Raw genomic sequence first — 19,575 nt, 5'->3', positions numbered from 1 at the left:
TTTGCCCAATGGCCAAACTCAAAGAATGTTTGATTCCTCAAAACAAAACCCATTTTCCATTGTCCCTTTCTGAGTTTCAATGCTTTGATTCTCTTAACTTCTTTCTTTCCAGAATTCCTCATATTAGTCTGTTGAATGATAAGAAACAGAGGAAAAAAAAGAAAAAAAGACTTTTTTTTTAATGATATTAGGTGAATTTTCATAAGATCTCACTGACCCATGAATCAAAATCGTGTAATTTTTAGTGGGTCATCTTCAGAAAATGAAAAAAGTGGGTTGGAGGATCTATCAAGAACTCAGATTTGGTCTTACAGCTTAGAGTTTTTGAAAAAAAAAAGGAGGTTTTGAATGGTTTTGAATCAGCTGTTTCTATATTGTTTTGTTTGTACTTGTTTTGTAAGATTGAGAATAATATGTTGAAGGGAATTTGGAATTCACATGGCACTCTTCTAAAAGCATAAGACATGATTAAAGCTAAAATAATTCCCCCTCTCTCTCCTCTTTTATTTATTTTAATCTTGAAACTTACGTGGATTTGGTTTGTTTCGTTTGATTCTTTTTATGGTTCTTCGTTTTATATTCTTCTTCAAAATTTCCGGTCTCAAAAGACAAGCATGCCTTTGTTAGTGCCACTGCCTACTGCCACCAAAAGCAAACTGCTCCTCCACCTCCACCTCCACCTCCATTTTGGCTCTGACATTTGATGATTTTCTGTTTAATGGCAGATTTCTGGCATCAAAACCACCGAAATAGCCTCTGATTTGAAGCTTTCCTCATTAAACAATCAAACCCTTTTGAGGGTTTTGCCTATTTCCTTCTTCTTCTTCTTCTTCTTCAACCAGCCTCCATTTTCAGTGCCTTCTGGTGGTTTGGTTCATGAGCATTTAATGGGTATGAGCAGAGCTGAGGCTACTGTTTCCTGTCTTGTGGCTTCTTTATTGCTTTGGGCTTCTGCAATAAATGGGTTGCTATCTCCCAAAGGTGTAAACTATGAAGGTTAGTGTGGGAAAAAACAGAACAAAATGGATCCTTATGGGTCTGTCTATTTAGAACATTGATTCATTGTTTCATTTGATTCATTTCAGTTCAAGCTCTGATGGGTATAAAAGCTTCCCTTCAAGATCCCCATGGTGTGCTTGAGAATTGGGATGGGGACTCTGTTGACCCATGTAGCTGGACTATGGTTACTTGCTCTCCTGAGAGCCTTGTCATTGGCCTGTAATAACACCCTCTTCTATTCTCCACCTTCTTCTTTAACAATTTGAACTGAGTTTTTGGTGGGTAATGTTCATAATGCAGAGGGACCCCAAGCCAGAACCTGTCTGGGACTCTTTCTTCAAGTATTGGGAACTTGACAAACCTTCAAATTGTGTAAGCCAAACATTTCCTTCTCCTCCCTCTTGAAAATGAGTGACAAAATTGGTTTCCATTGTGCTTTTAGGCTGTTGCAGAACAACAATATCACAGGCCCAATTCCCCCGGAGCTTGGGAGGCTCTCAAAGCTTCAAACACTTGATCTATCCAACAATGTCTTCACTGGGGACATTCCTTCTTCTTTAGCCCATTTGAGAAGCCTACAGTACTTGTAACCATCTTCCTATCATGTCTTTTTGTTTCTTTTTCTTCCCCCCCAAATGTTCTTAGTTTGTTTTCCATTGATTTCAGGAGGCTTAACAACAACAGCCTTTCTGGGACAATTCCAATGGCCTTAGCTAACATGACCCACCTTGCATTTCTGTGAGTTTCTGTTCATTAATCTCATGAAAACTTGGTCTGAATTCTGTTCTTTTGTTCTGAAATTTGTTTGTAATGCAGTGATGTATCATATAATAATATCAGTGGCCCTCTCCCCAGATTTCCCAGCAAAACATTCAAGTATATGTCAATCTTTTCTTTCCTCTCTTCTCTCCCTCTGTGTGAATGTTCACTCACTTAATCTTTCTCATGTTCCAGCATTGTTGGAAATCCTCTGATCTGTGCGACCGGGACCGAGGCCGGTTGTCACGGGACGACTCTAATGCCCATGTCCATGAATTTGAACTCTACACAAAGTAAGGTTCATGAAAACACATAACCATTCATAAGAATTCTTGTGGTGATTCTATCCTAAACCATGTCTTGTTTGCTTCTTTAGCTGGTTTACCTTCTGTGAGATTGAAGAGTCACAAAATGGCCCTTACATTTGGCTTGAGCCTAGCTTGCTTATGTCTCATTGTTCTTGTATTTGGACTGTTTATATGGTGGAGAAGACGAAACAATCAACCGACGTTCTTCGATGTAAAAGGTAAATCACATGGAGCGTTGTAACGTCTTTTTCTTGTCGTTATTACTGTTAATTCGTGCTAATCCCGGCATCTATATATGTCCTGTGCATCATCTCTGCCACTGCAGACCAACAACATGAGGAAATTTCGCTTGGAAATCTAAGAAGGTTCCAATTTAGAGAACTTCAGATAGCAACAAACAACTTCAACAGCAAGAACATACTAGGAAAGGGAGGCTTTGGGAATGTTTACAAAGGAATTCTTTCGGATGGAACGGTTGTAGCTGTTAAAAGGCTCAAAGATGGCAATGCAAGTCGAGGCGAGATCCAGTTTCAGACTGAAGTTGAGATGATCAGCCTCGCCGTGCACCGTCATCTCCTCAAGCTATACGGCTTCTGCAACACACCTACTGAAAGGCTTCTTGTTTACCCCTATATGTCTAATGGAAGCGTGGCCTCCCGTCTCAAAGGTAACTTCTTACGAGCATCGACAAAAACGACATCGATAATTTTGATACCGAACCATATTCTGTGTGTTATATCTAATGTGATCCAAAGATGTAAGAAAATCGGGTTTGTTTTACAGGAAAACTGGTATTAGACTGGGGAACAAGGAAGAGAATAGCCATAGGAGCTGCAAGGGGATTGCTATACCTTCATGAACAATGTGATCCAAAGATAATACATAGAGACGTTAAGGCTGCAAACATCTTGCTCGATGACTACTGCGAGGCTGTCGTTGGAGATTTCGGGTTGGCAAAGCTTCTCGACCACCAAGATTCACATGTCACAACTGCTGTGAGAGGCACGGTGGGTCATATAGCTCCCGAGTATCTCTCCACCGGGCAGTCATCGGAGAAAACAGACGTTTTTGGATTCGGAATCCTTCTCCTTGAACTGATCACAGGGCAGAGAGCCCTTGAGTTTGGCAAAGCAGCTAATCAGAAAGGAGGCATTCTTGATTGGGTAAGCTCCACCATAGAAAAACAATACAAATCTCTCATGTTTTATAACGGCCCAAGCCCACCGCTAGCTGATATTGTCCTATTTGGACTTTCCTTTCGAGTTTTCCCTCCGTCTGCTAGGGAGAGGTTTCCACACCCTTATAAAGGGTGTTTCATTCTCGTCCCCAACCAATGTGGAATCTTACAATCCACCCCCCTTCGGGGCCTAGCGTTCTCGCTGGCACTCGTTTGTCCACCCCCTTTGGTGCTCAGCCTCGCGACACATCGCCCGGTGTCTGGCTTTGATACCATTTGCAACCGCCCAAATCCACCGCTAGCAGATCTTGTCCTCTTTGGACTTTCCCTTTTGAGCTCCTCTCAAGGTTTTTAAAACGCGTCTGCTAGAGAGAGGTTTCCACATCCTTATAAACGGTGTTTTGTTCTCCTCCCTAACTAATGTGGGATCGTACACGTTCTTTCTCAGTTTGATGCAAAAGAATGACATTTTGGAGTTCATGATTACAGGTGAAGAAGATTCACTTAGAGAAGAAGCTGGAAGTGCTAGTGGACAAGGATCTGAAAGCAAACTACGACAGAGTTGAGCTAGAAGAGATGGTTCAAGTGGCTCTGTTGTGCACACAATATCTACCGGGACACAGACCAAAGATGTCGGAAGTTGTCAGAATGCTTGAAGGAGAAGGGCTTGCTGTCAGATGGGAAGCTTCTCAGAGAGTTGATACCTCAAAGTGCAAACCCCATGACTTCTCTTCATCAGATAGATACTCTGATCTCACAGATGATTCATCGTTGTTGGTTCAAGCCATGGAGCTGTCTGGTCCAAGGTGAAAATCCTTTCCAAAATTTTAATATTTTTTCCGCAAGTGTTTCGTATATTAAGAGAAAATTTTCATAGATTTTGGTGCATAGGAGTTTTAAAGTTTGGTGTATCATATTAGAATGTTCGTTCGAAGCTGTTTAAGGGCTTCGTTATTCGCTTTTATCCAATTGTATAGGCCGTTTGATAACGATTTTGTTTCGAGTCTTTTGTTTAAGAAAATTAAGATTCTATAATCTTTACGTTTATACTCGTGTTCTCTCTTCTATATAATTTTTAAAATTCGGCTTAAACGAAAAACAAAAGTGTTATCAAACGAACTTACGAGCTGATTAGAGTTGTGATAAAATTCAAACAACTTCATCCCTCTTGTGGAGAAAGTGGGCTGTTGGGCTTGTGGCTCAAATTCTTAAAATTGTTGTAATTGATTTTGTTCGTCTTTGTTGGCACGTCGTTCGGTGTCTAGTTCTTCCCTTTTATCGATATGGAATCTTTGAATCCATTTCTTTGAAGGCCCAGTGTCACAATTGCAGTTTACCATGACACCCGACATCCTCGAGTCCATAGTTAGTGCTTGTGTAACGAGCTAAATCAAACCGTGTGGCATTTCGATAATGTGGAAAAAAAAAAAAGTTTATTGAGATGAAAAAAGTTATTATTTTTATTATTGTAAAAATAAAAAAAGAAATAGAAATTTTAGGCCAAAGGGATTTGATTTGTGCATCATCCAATCTTTAGTGGAAGACATCATAAAATTGATAGCATTAATAAATATATGTGGTCATTCCCACTATAAATACTTTTCATATTATATATATAATATATAATGAGATTTTATAACGCGGGAATGAGATGAAAATTTACCAATTTCACCCCTTATTAAGATATAATATTTGAAGAATATATTATAATAATTAGTTATGAAATATATTTTATATATTCGTAATCCGTCAATATTTTATATTTTCCCTTTATTTGTAAGTATTAGTTGGTAGCTTGTATGCTAGTTAACATTAATAAAGATAACATTTTCAATTCCAATTCTATTTCTCCAGAGCACGTGATATTCTTAAATATCAAAATTTCATTTAGGACGGAATGAGGTAAATCCACATTATTACTAAAATTTACCAAAAAAAAAAAGTCGGACTTAATTAATATTTTATTAAATATTAACTTTTCATATGGGAGGATGGAAGATTACAATCTAATATTTAAAAAAAAAATTATTGAGGCACTGTAATTTAATCATATTTAGTGGGGCACCAAAAATATTACAATTATAAAATTTAGACGTATTAATTGAAATTTATATAAAATTTAATATAGAAATGTCAAATCTAAACTACAAAAATATTCAATTCAACTATATTCGGTATTCATTTTTTATTCTTGAAAATTAAATTTATAACATTTTGTTTTCTTATTTAGTTGGTCAAAATTTGTTTTTATTTTTTGAATTTTGTTAATAATTTAAATAAATAAATAAATATATATATTTAAGAAAAACAAGAATTATTTTTAAAAAATGAGAAAATAAATACAAAATTTCAAACTTAAAAAAACCTAAAAATATAGAAATCAAACTGAAAAATACAGAGTTAAATTTGTATCGATTTTTCACAAAAAAAAAAAAAAAATAAATAATTATTATAATGTTAAATAACTACGAATATATGTAAAGTCAAAATAATTTTATTTTTTTTTAGAAATATCACATCAGATATGTGAAAAATAGAATTATCGAATAATGAGTTGAATACGTTACTATTAAGTTCGGTAGAAATAAAATTAAAATTAAAATTATTATTATTATTTTTTACTTAAAAAGATATTAAAGAAATGTAATTATTCAAAATTAGTGAATTAACATTAAAATTTTGAATTCATAAAAGATTTTCCAATTTTCATAAAATAATTTGGGAGTTTTGTGTTAAATACAGCAGAGCGGTGGGCGCTATAAATACGCCGCGGCGACCAGTACTCCCACTGCCATAAAGACAGAAAAACCACTACACAGGAAATGAGAGGAATGAGATCATTGGCCGCCTCCGCCTCCGCCATGAAAACCGGCCATTACCACTTCTGGAACACTTCAGTACCTTATCTCTTCGGCGCAATAACGCTAACTCTGCTTCTCATCCTCACCGCATTGATTTTCCTCGTTTGCTCTTGCCGGAAACACTCTTCTTCTTCCGACGAAGAAGACCAGAAGACGAAGATCGATACGCCATCAGTAGCGGCGGACGATCCACAACCTAAAATCGTCGTCATAATGGCTGGAAATCACACGCCGACCTTCCTCGCTACTGCTACGCCTTCCGATTCTTCTAATTTCTCCCGATCGACAGAGCGGTTTTGAAGGTCAATTTCTGGATTTGCTTCCGGTCGATTTCGACTTTTCTTCTAATTTTGATTGCAGCGGGAACGAGTAAATCGACGGAAACGAGTAACGCATTATTTCAATTTTGATATGACGGAGTAATAATGCTTCATTTGTTTTGTTTTGATGCTTCCGATTAGAGTTTCTTTCATCTCCATGTGCTTGATTAAAATTAATGAGAAAGCTATTTTTGCGTGAGTTATTTTTCTGCCAAATTATGCTTGAGCTTTCTTGAGTTCGCTTCCTAGAGTTGGGATAAATTTCGAAGGGAGGAATACATTTTTCAAAAAATATGCTTCGATCAAGAGGTGATACAGATTTATTCACTATCTGACCAACCATAGCAATCATATCAATTTACTAAGCTATTCAGTAATCCAGAGGTGGTACGCGTTTATTCACTATCTGACCAACCATAGTAGTCATATCAATTTTACTAAGCTATTCAGTAATTCCTTTTGATTATTGCTAAAGCAGATCTAACTGTTTTTTATAGATTGCCATTTTTATGTTTATTGAAAATTTAAGAAGTTTATATTTCTAAAAGTATTTATTATGTAATTTTTTAAAAATAAACCTTTGAAAATTTGGTTAAATTATAAATTAGTGGTTAAAAAAATATTCAAATATTAGTCTTGATTTTTATAAACGTTTCAAAATTAATATCGAATTAGAAATCTACTATAATATTGAACGAAAAATCTAATAGAATATTTTACCTATCTAGACGTTTCGAAATATTAGCATATGATTCTAGGAGAATTACTTACCAAAGTAGTAAGAGAGGATAAAATTTTAAAAGCTCTTGGGAACATATTTTTGTCAAACAACATATTTTCAAAAGTGATTTAAAATGAATTTATTCACCATCAATCTTACCAAGTTTGAAAAACGATTACGATTCTTCTTAATCACTTGTAACATTCGTAAAATCAATTTCAAACTATGCATAATTCGTTCATATCTACTCTTGAAATATGCGGCAACTCGTAAGAATGAGATGTCGTTATTGTAGCACTTTCGACCTATATAGGTATGCAAGGTGGGCCGCTGCCCATGAGGATGTGAAGCTTATTCTCAAATACACTCATGAACTATTAGAATTAATAAAGGCTATAACGTACTAACCAATAATAAGGCTATAATGTGCTAACTAGTGACAATACCTCAAAAAATTTATTAACAACATTTGTTTATCATCTTATAGTGTAACAGCCCAAGCCTACTGGTAGCCAACATTGTCATTTTTTAGCTTTCCCTTACAGTTTTAAAACGGGTCTACTATGAAGAGGTTTCCACAACCTTATAAGGAATGTTATCACAACCTTATGAAGAGGTTTTCACACATACGTCCTTCCCTGGGCACTAGTTCCATTCTCGAGAATACAAAAGATTGGTCTCATAAATGCTTTGTTAAGTGAATACCACTACATGGGCTTCCCGCACCCGACTTCAATCACTACTTTTCTCTTTTACAAGAAACTTGCCAATAGATGGGTATCTTTTTGTTGTAGAGCTTTGAGAGTGGTTATACTACTTGTATCGTGAAGGGAATATGCTACAGAAGATCTGTTGCACGGGTGGTCGATAAATAAATATACACCAAACGAGCTTGAATCTCCTTAAAGAGAGTGAGATGTCATGCCTCGACTTAATTGTTTACATGTTCATTTTTTCAATTTGTAAAATTATTTAAATTGTAAAGGCCAAATACATGGCTATTAATATGTCAACAAGAATAAAAATAAAGATATAGATTAATAAGATTATTGAATTTAAAGAAAAAAGAATCTCCAAAGTCTAAACTTGAATATGAATGTGGCATGGGACATAGGCATTATGGAGGCCATTATGAGTAGTTGACTTACTTTATTAGCTTATAATTATAATCGAAATATATCACAAAATTAAATTTTGGTATCACTTTGTCTTAACATGATATATGATCCGTTATTAATATTTCAACGTTCGAGTGACATTTAAATTTGGTCGTTTCGTGAATGAACATTTTTCGGAAAACAAAATTCAAATGGAAACTCTTACCTTATCATTCATCATATTCAAACTAGAAACTCAAACGATAAATTGGCACCAAAACACATGACATGAACTCTGATCAACAATAGTTCAGAGCTGAGATTATTGTAAATAAAAAGTGTTCTTACTTGCGGGATTATGGTAACGAATACGTTCAATTCTTGAGTTGTTTCGCGATCTTGAACCATTCGGTATGGAACGATCCTTCGGTATCGGTTCTTTCATAAGTATGAGCACCAAAGTAGTCTCTTTGAGCTTGAACCAAGTTTGCAGGCAATCTCTCCCTCCGGTAGCTGTCGAAGTAAGCGAGACTGGACGACATTCCTGGGGTGCTGATACCCGAGTTGATGGCCAGACATACAACTCTTCGCCAAGCTGACTGTCGTTCGACGATTTCCTTTGCGAATTCTGGATCCACAAGGAGATTAGCTAGCTCAGGATTTCGGTCATAAGCCCTCTTGATTCGGTCGAGAAACACGGCTCGGATAATACAACCTCCCTTCCAAATTCGAGCAAGTTCCCCCAACTTCAAATCCCATCCCTTCTCAATACTCTTGGCACGGATCAGATTCATGCCTTGAGCATAGCTGCATATTTTGGATGCATAAAGAGCTTGTCTCACGTCGTCGATTAACTTCGCTTTATCGACCTCGACATTGCTAAGACCTGATCCAAATACTTTTGCTGCTTCTACTCTCTCTTCTTTCAAACCACTTAGGAACCTTGCATCAAGAGAAGAAGCAATGGTAGGGGCTGCAACTGAGAGGTCAGCAGCTTGCTGGACAGTCCATTTACCAGTACCCTTCATACCCGTCTTGTCCAAAACCTTGTCGACTAAGTAGCCATCGGCTTTGTCGTCCTTGATACTGAAAATGTCTGCAGTGATCTCAATCAAGAAACTTAGCAGCTCGCCCTTGTTCCATTCTGAGAAAACTTGGTGAAGTTCTTCATTTGACAACTTCCCCACAGTTCTCAAAACATCATATGCCTCTGCAATCAGCTGCATATCACCATATTCTATGCCATTGTGGATCATCTTGACGAAGTTACCCGATCCGCCTTTGCCGATGTACGTTACACAGGGACCGCTATCGGGAACTTGGGCTGCAACCTTAATAAGAATGTCTTCAATGTGCTTGAAGGCCTCAAAAGATCCACCAGGCATCAAGGAAGGACCATTCCTAGCACCTTCTTCACCCCCTGAAACTCCCATTCCGAGGTAGAGCAGGCCTAACTCAGCCATGGCTTTCTCTCTTCTCTCAGTGTTCTCATACCATTCATTACCACCATCAATTATGCAGTCACCTTTCTCCAAGTAAACAGAGAGGGTCTTAATGGTTTGATCAACGGGTGCCCCGGCCTTGACAAGCATGATTATGACACGAGGTTTTTGAATGGATTGAACAAAGGATTCAGGATCATGGAAACCATAGAGAGGAAGATCTCCTTCTGCTTTAGCTCGTTCAACTGTTTCATCTACTTTGGAGGTTGTTCGGTTATATACTGAAATAGGGAAGCCTTTTTCTGCAATGTTTAGAGCCAGGTTTTGACCCATAACAGCCAGACCAGCAAGGCCAATCCTTGTAGGTTTTGCAGGAGCAGCCATGGTTTTACCTATCTCGCATTCAAGATTCATATTAGAACTTGGAATATATAGTTCGCTACAGATCCAAAAGAAGATGACAAAAACCATTGTGCATATTAAAGGTTAAAGCATGATAAAAAAGTTAAAGCATGATCAAGAATCTTCTTTGTGCATATTAAAGGCAGATCATCAGTAGATCATATAAAAAGCATAAGAATTAGCACCATCTGTAACTTGTAAATCATTGTTGAAACCAAACAAAAAATTCAGAGCAAGAGAGATAAATAGCTAAAAAATGAGGGAAGGGACTATAATCTTAAGCTCCTGATCTTCTCTTTAAATTCTCAAAATCAAAGCAACAGAAATGGAAGTTAGAATTCAAGGAGTTGCATAGCGAGTGGGCAGAGACAAATCGAACCAGGAGGGGGGGGGGGGGGGGGGGGGNTAGCGGGCACAATGAAGATGGCAGTTCAATAAAAACCCAGAAGAAATCAAACCTGAAAATTTTCTCTGGATCGAGAAAGAAAGAGGCAAATCCGAGGAAAATAGAGATCTGGGGTTGTGAAAGAGGCGATCAAATGAAATGGGTGTTAAAGAGAATTGAAGATATCACCACAGGTCCATATGAACTCGCTATATAGACCTTTTTCCGGTCAAAATTGGAGACTCGCCAATGGAGAAATTGACCCATAAAATAAGAAAAATGAAAAACAAAAAGCAGCCTTCGCCAGAGCAGAGGCATTGGTAGGTGGACAATATTTGAACAGAGAATTATCAGTTTTTGCGAAGTTAGGTGAGCCTTTCGCCATGGATTTGGATTCACATAGTTTGAACTTGCATAGCAATGTAGATTTGATTTACAATAAATGATCAGATTCGTTTATAACTTCTTAACCTAAATCATGATGTATTTTCTTTTTCTAGATACAAAGAAGCCAAAATGGAGTGCCTCTAGAAATGTCAAATAAGGTGACTGTTTTTCTTATACTTGTTACATTTAAATTGAATATTAGATCTAAACTAATATAGTTTTAACTATGAATCATGAAAATTATATACTTTTAAAGTAAATAATAATAATAATAACACTATTTTTTTTTATATGAAGGCGGGGAGGAGGGGCGTCAACAGTTGATTCATTTCCGTGTGGAGATGGTGGCGAGCAAGCATCATCAAAATCCCATTTAATCAATTTCCCACTTCTAATCTGCGCATTTTCAGGTATGAATCTCCCTCTCTGGTCAATGTCTTGGAAAAGCATTTAGATCTCCATGTTGTTTTTGGAACGATTCTTGAAAGAAAGCTTGTTCTGATATTGGGTGTTCGTCGGATTTTGAAATCTTGCTCTTTCAGATTCCTTTTCCGACTCTTTTCTCATATTTTTCTTCTCAACCCAATAGATTAATCGAAGAATGTTTGTTGTTGTTGTTGTTGTTGTTTATGAATTCTCTGCTTTGAAGTTACGTGCTAAGTCTTTTTAGGGCTGGAGTTTAAGGATCGATGTGGTTGTTAGAACTCTTTTGATTCAATGCACTTTTATGAAGTTATGCATTCATTTGTGGTGTTCATTGCAAGTTCTTGATCGCCTTAGGTAAGTCACAAGCTAGTTCTTAGTACTGAAACTATAAATTAGTGGATTAGCGTAAATGGAGCAAGTAATTTCTCCTTAGAATGTAGAATTTGTAGGGTGTAGACATACATTCTAAACTTGTGATTTTGGAGCTTATCATAACAAAGAAAAAATAAATGGGCTATGTCCCATCACATTGATAGATTATAAATCGAGCAATGCCAATCAAACAAATAAACAAATTATATCACAGATTATTCATCTTGACAAGAAATTGTCTATATGATAAGATATGTATCACAAGCGAAGGGCCATAGTTCAGTTGGTAGAGCACCCCGTTTACATGCGCCAATGTTTTTCAGAGAAGTACATGTAATAAAGAAAATGGCATGACTGCTAGTCTGTTGAGTTCTTGCTCAGACCGTGAACCACTGAATACTTCGGTCTCCTCTTGTCTCGAGTTTGCCCAAGTAGTCCCACTTTACTAGCTCAAATAGTCCCACATAAATAGTGCAGAGGATTATGAAAAAAAATCTTCTTTAGGAAGGAAATGGGCTTATCTCCTCAATCTGTTTGTGCTCAGATCTTTGGAGCACAACTAGAATTGGCTGGTTTTCTTTTTATTTTGTCCGCTGTTATCGAATCTACATGTTCCTATAACATCTGAGTTTATAGGATTAACAGTTGTACAATATCAGAATTCAGCACTGATTTATATTTTTGGAAATTGGCAGAAGATGTTGAAGAATGTGTAGGAAAGAAACAAAAGGTGAAAAGGTTCTGTTGTATGAAAAATCATAGAAGGAAAAGAGAGGTCGTTTATCAAGGGTCAACAGAGGAGTACTCTGGGTCCTATGTAGATGTTTTTGACACTTATTTCTCTGGTCTATTCACAAACATGAAAGCTTGCAAAAAGCTGTTAGCGCTAGCAGTGCTCAAAATTTCATTGGATATCTTTCTTGTTCAGTACACTCAACATCATGACTACTACTTTCTTCACGGCACAATATGAACCTTAATCACAGTTGGTTATTTCTGTTGTAAGTCGACCGCTATTTTTTCTTATTGTTTCATAGAGAGTTACAGTCGAGGGAGAAAGACACACTAAATCTAAATACCCTAGATACTAGGAAATTCTAATCTAAATAATAACCTCTAGATACAAATAGATCTGCAAGGAGCTAAACGAAGAGATAAGGTAGTTGCAAAAAGATTTGGAAAATCCATTTCAAGAGGAAGCGAATAGGACAAAACCATGCCATTAACCCTACTAAAGCCCCTTAATATCATTAAACACTCTTCTCACCAGCCACTCCACTCAAATAAGATACCAAATTGTGGTGAGCCAAAGAACCGTTGTTTGTCCTGTATTTGTTATTTGCATATCATAAATTGTTTCTCATTAGTTTTTAGAACTATATTTGAAATAGGATTATGAGGTATCTCTCAATGTATTTCCGTATGGAGCAAGTTTAGAAGTACTAAGCTGTCTTTGATACCAAAAGTAAAAATCATAATTAAGCATTAATTAACGAAAATGCTCAAACAGAAGTTGTAGCAGTTTTTCTTCACGTGCATGAAGCTACAGGCTTAATGGAGGAAAAGACTGGAGACAGAAGAACCATAAATGGAGAATGGAAATGGAAAAAATTTCCTCCTCACCCTGGCTTATCTATACAATCTATTATAAGACCGGTGCAGTCTCAGCTCTCAGATGGCGTGTTGGGGGTAATGTCTTCAATTTCTCTGAAGTTGGGGTAAGGACTATTGACCTGTAGTTCTGTGAGCATTTGACGGAGTTTGGAAGTCTGCTCCTTGAGTTGAGCATTTTCTTGAACAACCTTGTCATGGCAGTCTGAAACTTGGTTCAGCTTATCGATAAGCTGATGATTCTCATTCCGAAGCCAAACTACTTGAGACCATAACTCATCCAGATGCTTCTGCTTGCGCATACGTGACCGGCGTGCAGACTCTCTATTGGATATCATCCTTCTCTGCTTCCTCTCATTAATGAGGCTTTGTTGTTGCTCATCTGCTTCATCAGAAGTTGAATAGCTACTCAAGCATGGATGCCGATTAAAATCTTGAATTTGAGTAGTTCCTTGGAAATTATGTAAGGGATTTGAGAATTGGTTAAGTTGCACCATAGGTAGGTTGTTCTGAGTCATGGGAAAATTATTGGCATATGCGGATAAATTGGAGGGGATGAGATATTGGAGACCTGTGACTTCACCAGGCTGCATTTTTCAGGGATTGTTGAAAGCTTGCTTGGGTATTGGAAGGGAAGAAGCCTATGTTTAAGGAGAGTGGGAAGCTTGGTGGTGAAGGTGCTTTATAGCACATAAAAGGTTCCAATGGCCCACTTTCAGGAACATGGAGTGATTTTGAGAAAGTTTCTCAGAGCTTGAATCTCTGGAATACCATGCAGACCATGTCTATATCCTATTATGGCACTGCTGCTTTTTTTTTCATGTCACGAGAACGTCCAGGTACTCTACTATATCCGTGTATCTTCCTTCTCGTTATGGCTACTCCATATATGTATGTGTTTGTGATATAAGCATGATTCAATACATGAGAATTGATTGTGTTTGCGATAATAATTTTCATAGCATGTCTTGCTTACATCAGAGAAAGCAACATATTGTGAAGTATAATTATTATTATGGTAGAATGATTAGGAAAAGAAGCGCGGTACATTAAAGTATGTCGAGAAGTTGATATGAAATGAAAAAAGAAAGAATAAATCTCTTGTAGACAATTCAATCTAGTGATGTAAGCAAAGGGAAGATGGACAAGGCAAGCAAAGCCCTTTTTCACATCCCTATTCAGGAGCTAGTATTTTTGGTCCACTTGCTCCCTGAATCTCATAGCTGAGATTGAGCCAATCATAGCACTAAAGGGAGGTTATAGGTAGGTCTTTTTCTTCTTGGTGCTGAATCGTAAAGGTTTGGAGCAAAACAATGCTCTTAATATGATTTTACCATCTTATCCTTTTGGGATAAAACTGTAGGAATGAAAATTGATCCTGATGCCATCTCTTACCTGATACTGTTCCCCCTTCATGTGCATTTTGGTTGTATTTTAGTGCAATTTGATCCAATCATTTATACTTATCCTAGAAATTTCAGAGCAATAAATAAAGATAATGGCCACAATTTTAAATGCATACTAAACCTTCTCCCACCTTCCCACAAAAAGATAGAAAAGGAGAAAGAAGAGGAGGAGGGAGGATATCACTACAAAGGCAGAAGTAGCTGAAAAAACTTCAATTTTCAAGGCACTAACTATCATATTATATTAAGTTTTTAAAAGATAGATAAGCAGAGGCTTATTTATTGTGTCTATGAAAAGGACTAGATTTGAAAACACTGCTGAGAGAAACAGAATGCTCAAGTATTTATTGTGTCTCAGATTACTCCTTAAACAATTAGAAAAAGGCCAATATTTTCTAACCACTGCTCTCTTACCGTGGCCTAATGTATATTTGTTTAGCACAATGAAAACTACTGCGACCTCAACATGAGGACAAAATTTTAAAGTTGAGGTGAAAGGAGGCACTTTTCTGTAATTAATATCTTTGGCTTCTTTATCCATAGAGAGGCTATACATTCATGCTCTTTGATTGTATGAAAGTAGTAAATATTGCATTGTCTTCTCAAAATATATAGGAAATTTTACATGATATATGAATTCCCAAAGTTGATAGAGATCTAGACACTAAGGTAACCTCAATGTCGTCCCTCATCATAATAGTCCTAGTCGATTTAAACTTTGTCACGTAAAAGTTGTCGACACCCCGGCACTGCTTTGTATAAATCTTTTATGATGATATTGTTGACTTGATGATTTTTGAAAAATAAGATTTTTACTCATAAACTCTAACCGTAGTTCATCACTTAGTCTTGTTGTTTCAATCGTTGTCAAGTTTTGTGGTCCGAGCAAGGGACGCTAGACGCCAGAGTTGCTCAATGTCGAGCTGCCAAAAAATTAATGGCCAACCATGTATGATTGCTTCAATCAAGCATGTTATTTTTAAAATCTGGTCAAATCTGAGCTTGTTGGTGGAACTGGGGTCGCATTTTTTTAGCTGCTAAAAGACATAGAGAGTAGCTGAGGTCCTAACCACACTCAACTCAGCAAGGTAAAAAGTTGCTTTCAGAGTGGAAAAGCTTGTCTGATTTGTGTAAGGAATAGCTACACTCGCAAGTAATTGTGTACTTGCTTTGAAAGTTAGTCTTCCACTTAATAAAGAGATTTTCTCTGAATCATGTAATACCACAATCTTTACTGGAGAAAAGAAAACTTAAAAAAAAAATTCTGCTTCCCCACATCTTGAGGCTCTTGTCTGATTGAGTGGACTGCTTAGTCAACATTGTCATTACAAAGATTTTGACCATGATCTTTCTTTCTGTCTCTTTCTCTCTCCTTCACTCACTTGTGAGTGTCCTGAGATTTGTGTAGGACGTTGATAGATCTGTAGGGAAGTACAGATTTCAGTATGTTTTCTTGTCCAATTGTATCAGAAACTTCACTGCTGGTTTGTCATTTTTGCAATTGTACTTGTAGTGTACATCATGTGGATATTTACATACGATGTTGTCCTATGGAGTGGTACTCAATAGTTTTATCATGTCCTTTGCCTTTTAAACGAATTCGTAAACTTTGGTACAACTTTAAAGTAAAGGAAAGAAGTCAACGTAAATATAGTTCACTTGGTTAAGACATAAATCCTCGACTAGGAAGTTAGAGGTTCGAGTCACCACCCCAATTAAGGGTGAACTTGAGAAGACTTTGGAAGATGAAAAATGTTCTTCGTTGACAGTGTCCGATTAGATATTTGACTTATGGCTTTAATCAACTTGAGATAAGTCAATCTACACATCAAATATACACTCAACTTATAACTTAAGATAAACCTAACACCCCAACACAACCGTATAATGTTACAAAATTTAAAAAACTCACAATCTGACCTAACTAAATGATTCAACCCATTAGGAGCTTTTTAATCTCACTAAAAGCTAACATCAAGTAAATATACATAAAACTTATTTATCAACCTTCCTTTTCTTCTTTTCCCCTGTACTCTTTGAAACTTTAAGAACCAATTGTGTGTGGAATAATATATATTTTCTGAAAAGTACTTGGACTGATGCATTATATACAAAGTGAAAAGAAACTGATTGGGAAATAAAATTATGTTAAGAAAGATGATGGAGTAAGCAAAGGAAGTAGGGAAAAAAAAGAAAGCCAAACAAATAGAAAGATAAAGACAATAGAGAGAGGGAGAGGGTGATGATAGGTGACAATTTGTGGGACAAAGTGCGCGTGGGTTAGTGCCACCACCCTCTATATCTTGCCCTCCTATTGCTCATCTTGTCAATTCAAGCTTTCTTTTTTGAAAAGAATTCTATAGAGAGAGAGAGAGCCAAAAAATATTGGTATATCAAAATGGGTAACTTTTCATTGCACCCCATTAAAGCAACCTCAATGTATGTATTTGTTGAATGGCATTTGGTGATGTTCTTTCTCTTTCTCTCTCTCAATACAAATTCTTGTGGTGGGTGTCCTTTTAAGTATAGGATAGAGTCCAAAATGTACATTATTGGAGCTTTGTTGGCTAGTATAATTTGATGATTAATTTAGATAGAAAGAGAGAGGAAAATGCCCAAATCATCTTTATTGTGGCTGTCTTATTTAGATGCTTGTTGGCTTTCTATTCCTTCAAATTGATCCAATAGTGTTCATCTTACAAATCACCAATTTTCTTTGCTTTTTTCCTCTTTCACAAACCATCTTTAACCATTTCTTTTTCAGCCCATTCCCTCTCATATACTTTAGTGAGGAAAAAGAATACAAGAGGATGATTTGTTATTGGAAAATTCAACAAGGTGAATGAACATTTGAGTGTGTTCTTGAAGAATTTTCCTCTAATTATAATCATTTATTGAACTGTAGTAGTTTTTGTGTTACAGAAGTTTCCTCTATTGAACGCTGTTCTTTTGGGGCACAAATGGGTGGTCTTAAATGAGTTCAGGGTGGCTGTGTGCCTTTTTAAAAGGGTGGCTGATTGGCTCTCGAAAATGCTGTGGCTTGAAAGGAAAAGGTTTTATGGAGATGTGCTACTCGCACTCGACTGTACAATCTTTGGAAAGAAAAGAATCAATCAGTCATCAAAGAAAAAGCAGTCTTCTTTTTGGCTTTGATGGTTTACAAACCACACAAATTCTTCTGTAGTTATAGGCTTTTTGATGATTATTAACGATTGGAAGACTCGTGTTTTAGTTCTTTGAGTATGATTCTCTCTACCTGACTCGTATGTTGTTCTTAGGTTGTTTTTCGATTCTTCGATGAATATACATCTTTTGTGCCAAAATTTTGTGAAACATGTCTCAATTTTGTTCTTTAAGCATTAGAATTTCTCTTTTGTGCCCATCGTTTTCTTGCATCTAATGGATTAACTCATTGATGTAATAAATTATGAACTTTTATGTGATTTTTTCCATATTAGAATGTGCAATGAATGTATGTGCTTTTAATTCATGATGTTGAGAAGTGCATTTAAAGGAGTGGTAGAGCATTTTTTTTTTAATTCGGATTAAGACAATCACTTAGGACATTTCTTTTGCTCACCAAAGCTTGGATTAAGATCCTAATCCACTACTGATTTTGAGGATAACTACAATAACACTTGGGCAACTTTTGACATGATAGCTACCACTTCATCTTCTTGCCCAGGTTTCTTATGGAGTTTTAGAGGTTTTTATTCCACATATCTTTACAATCTATTTGAACCTCAAGTGAAAAATAATGGTGTAAATTTCGAGTTTATTAACATTTAACACCGGTTTTTTTATGGGTTTGCTTCTTAAACTTGTCAAGGTTCATCCTTATGAGAGTTCCAATTTCGTTTAAACTTGAAGTTAATACAAGTTCTCGATTTCTCTCATTGAGTTCCTAAGAGATGATTTCATTTAATTTTCTAAAGTTTTATTGATGTCATGATCCCTAGATCCAAGAAAATCTTTACAACAATATCTTACGCTATTGAAGTTTTGTGAAAGGCCCATCTACCTACGCTCATATGCAATACTCTAAAAGAGGATCGATCATTTCAGTCTATAAATAACACTCATCTAGAGGGATCATGCCATATTGTAGCATTATTGCATTAATTCTCACTTTCACGTGTTTTGGTTTTGCTCGATTTGCATATGCGGATTTGGCATTAAAGTTGGTTTTGTGGACGCCCTCTTATGTAAGTTAAACATATCAAGTCTCCGTCTAATTTGACAACCACCTTTATTAAAAGCACTGTACTTTTGATTTACTGAGTTTTGCTAGCTTCCTCCCATTTAATGGTCCAAACCTAATTCAAGTTTACATCTCGTCTGCGAATCATCGAGGAAAAACGCTTCTATCGACATATAACCACGATGAGAATTTACAAGAATCACAAAAGATAGAAGGTTGGAGAGAATTTCATCCAACCATTTCCAAACTAGAGTGATTTGAAGTAGTACCAATAATAAGATCAATATGTGTTGATGAAAATGGGTGGAATTGTACCCAACACATCTTCATGGGCATCAATTATCAAATAAAGATCAAGAAAATTTTCCAGGTTGAGACAAGTAATAGCAAAAACATATTTTGAAAAGTGTTGGTAATCATCCAAATAGGACCCTTTGTTGAATCAATCTCAATGTATTAACCATAGGTAAAAGATATGACTGATGGGTGAAATAAAAAAATTTCATTCCAATAATGGTATGTTCCAAGAACCTGAAAAGAAAATGCAATCTAGGATGTGAAAACATGGATGAAATCAAAATCTACTCCTCAGAAACCTGATATTTACAAAGAAATTAGCCACAGCAAACAACTTCATAACCAATACGGATAAAACTAACTGGGTTTCATATGTTTCACGATCTCAAACCTGGAAAGAATAC

General features: G+C 36.4%; 4 protein-coding genes and 1 long non-coding RNA gene across 5 annotated transcripts; 3 read left to right on the top strand and 2 right to left on the bottom strand.

Moving 5' to 3' along the window:
* Positions 1-397: 397 nt before the first annotated feature.
* Positions 398-4,288, top strand: LOC111804953 (protein NSP-INTERACTING KINASE 1-like). Its single transcript, XM_023689797.1, has 11 exons — positions 398-996; positions 1,086-1,218; positions 1,300-1,371; positions 1,442-1,585; positions 1,666-1,737; positions 1,816-1,875; positions 1,954-2,051; positions 2,135-2,284; positions 2,392-2,733; positions 2,850-3,229; positions 3,733-4,288. The coding sequence occupies exons 1-11, from the start codon at positions 888-890 to the stop codon at positions 4,051-4,053; spliced, it is 1,881 nt and encodes a 626-aa protein (XP_023545565.1). The 5' UTR covers positions 398-887; the 3' UTR covers positions 4,054-4,288.
* A 1,777-nt stretch (positions 4,289-6,065) lies between these two features.
* Positions 6,066-6,404, top strand: LOC111804405 (protein GLUTAMINE DUMPER 6-like). The gene has a single exon (XM_023689240.1). The coding sequence runs from the start codon at positions 6,066-6,068 to the stop codon at positions 6,402-6,404; it is 339 nt and encodes a 112-aa protein (XP_023545008.1).
* Positions 6,405-8,449: 2,045 nt separating this feature from the next.
* On the bottom strand, positions 8,450-10,909 carry LOC111790163 (6-phosphogluconate dehydrogenase, decarboxylating 3-like). Its single transcript, XM_023671003.1, has 2 exons — positions 10,545-10,909; positions 8,450-10,076 (listed from the first exon to the last, which is right to left on the bottom strand). Exon 2 carries the CDS (start codon positions 10,066-10,068, stop codon positions 8,617-8,619), a length of 1,452 nt encoding a protein of 483 aa, XP_023526771.1. The 5' UTR covers positions 10,069-10,076; positions 10,545-10,909; the 3' UTR covers positions 8,450-8,616.
* Positions 10,749-18,006, top strand: LOC111790193. The gene is made up of 4 exons (XR_002814457.1): positions 10,749-10,840; positions 10,972-11,016; positions 11,156-11,268; positions 17,596-18,006. It is a non-coding gene; the product is annotated as an uncharacterized LOC111790193 (long non-coding RNA).
* LOC111790183 (basic leucine zipper 43-like) lies at positions 13,170-15,510 on the bottom strand. The gene has a single exon (XM_023671026.1). It carries the CDS (start codon positions 13,858-13,860, stop codon positions 13,321-13,323), a length of 540 nt encoding a protein of 179 aa, XP_023526794.1. The 5' UTR covers positions 13,861-15,510; the 3' UTR covers positions 13,170-13,320.
* Positions 18,007-19,575: the final 1,569 nt, after the last annotated feature.

The sequence above is a fragment of the Cucurbita pepo genome, chromosome LG01 (assembly GCF_002806865.2).
Source record: "Cucurbita pepo subsp. pepo cultivar mu-cu-16 chromosome LG01, ASM280686v2, whole genome shotgun sequence".
Lineage (NCBI taxonomy): Eukaryota > Viridiplantae > Streptophyta > Magnoliopsida > Cucurbitales > Cucurbitaceae > Cucurbita > Cucurbita pepo.
This window is presented reverse-complemented; position numbering and strand designations above follow the sequence as displayed.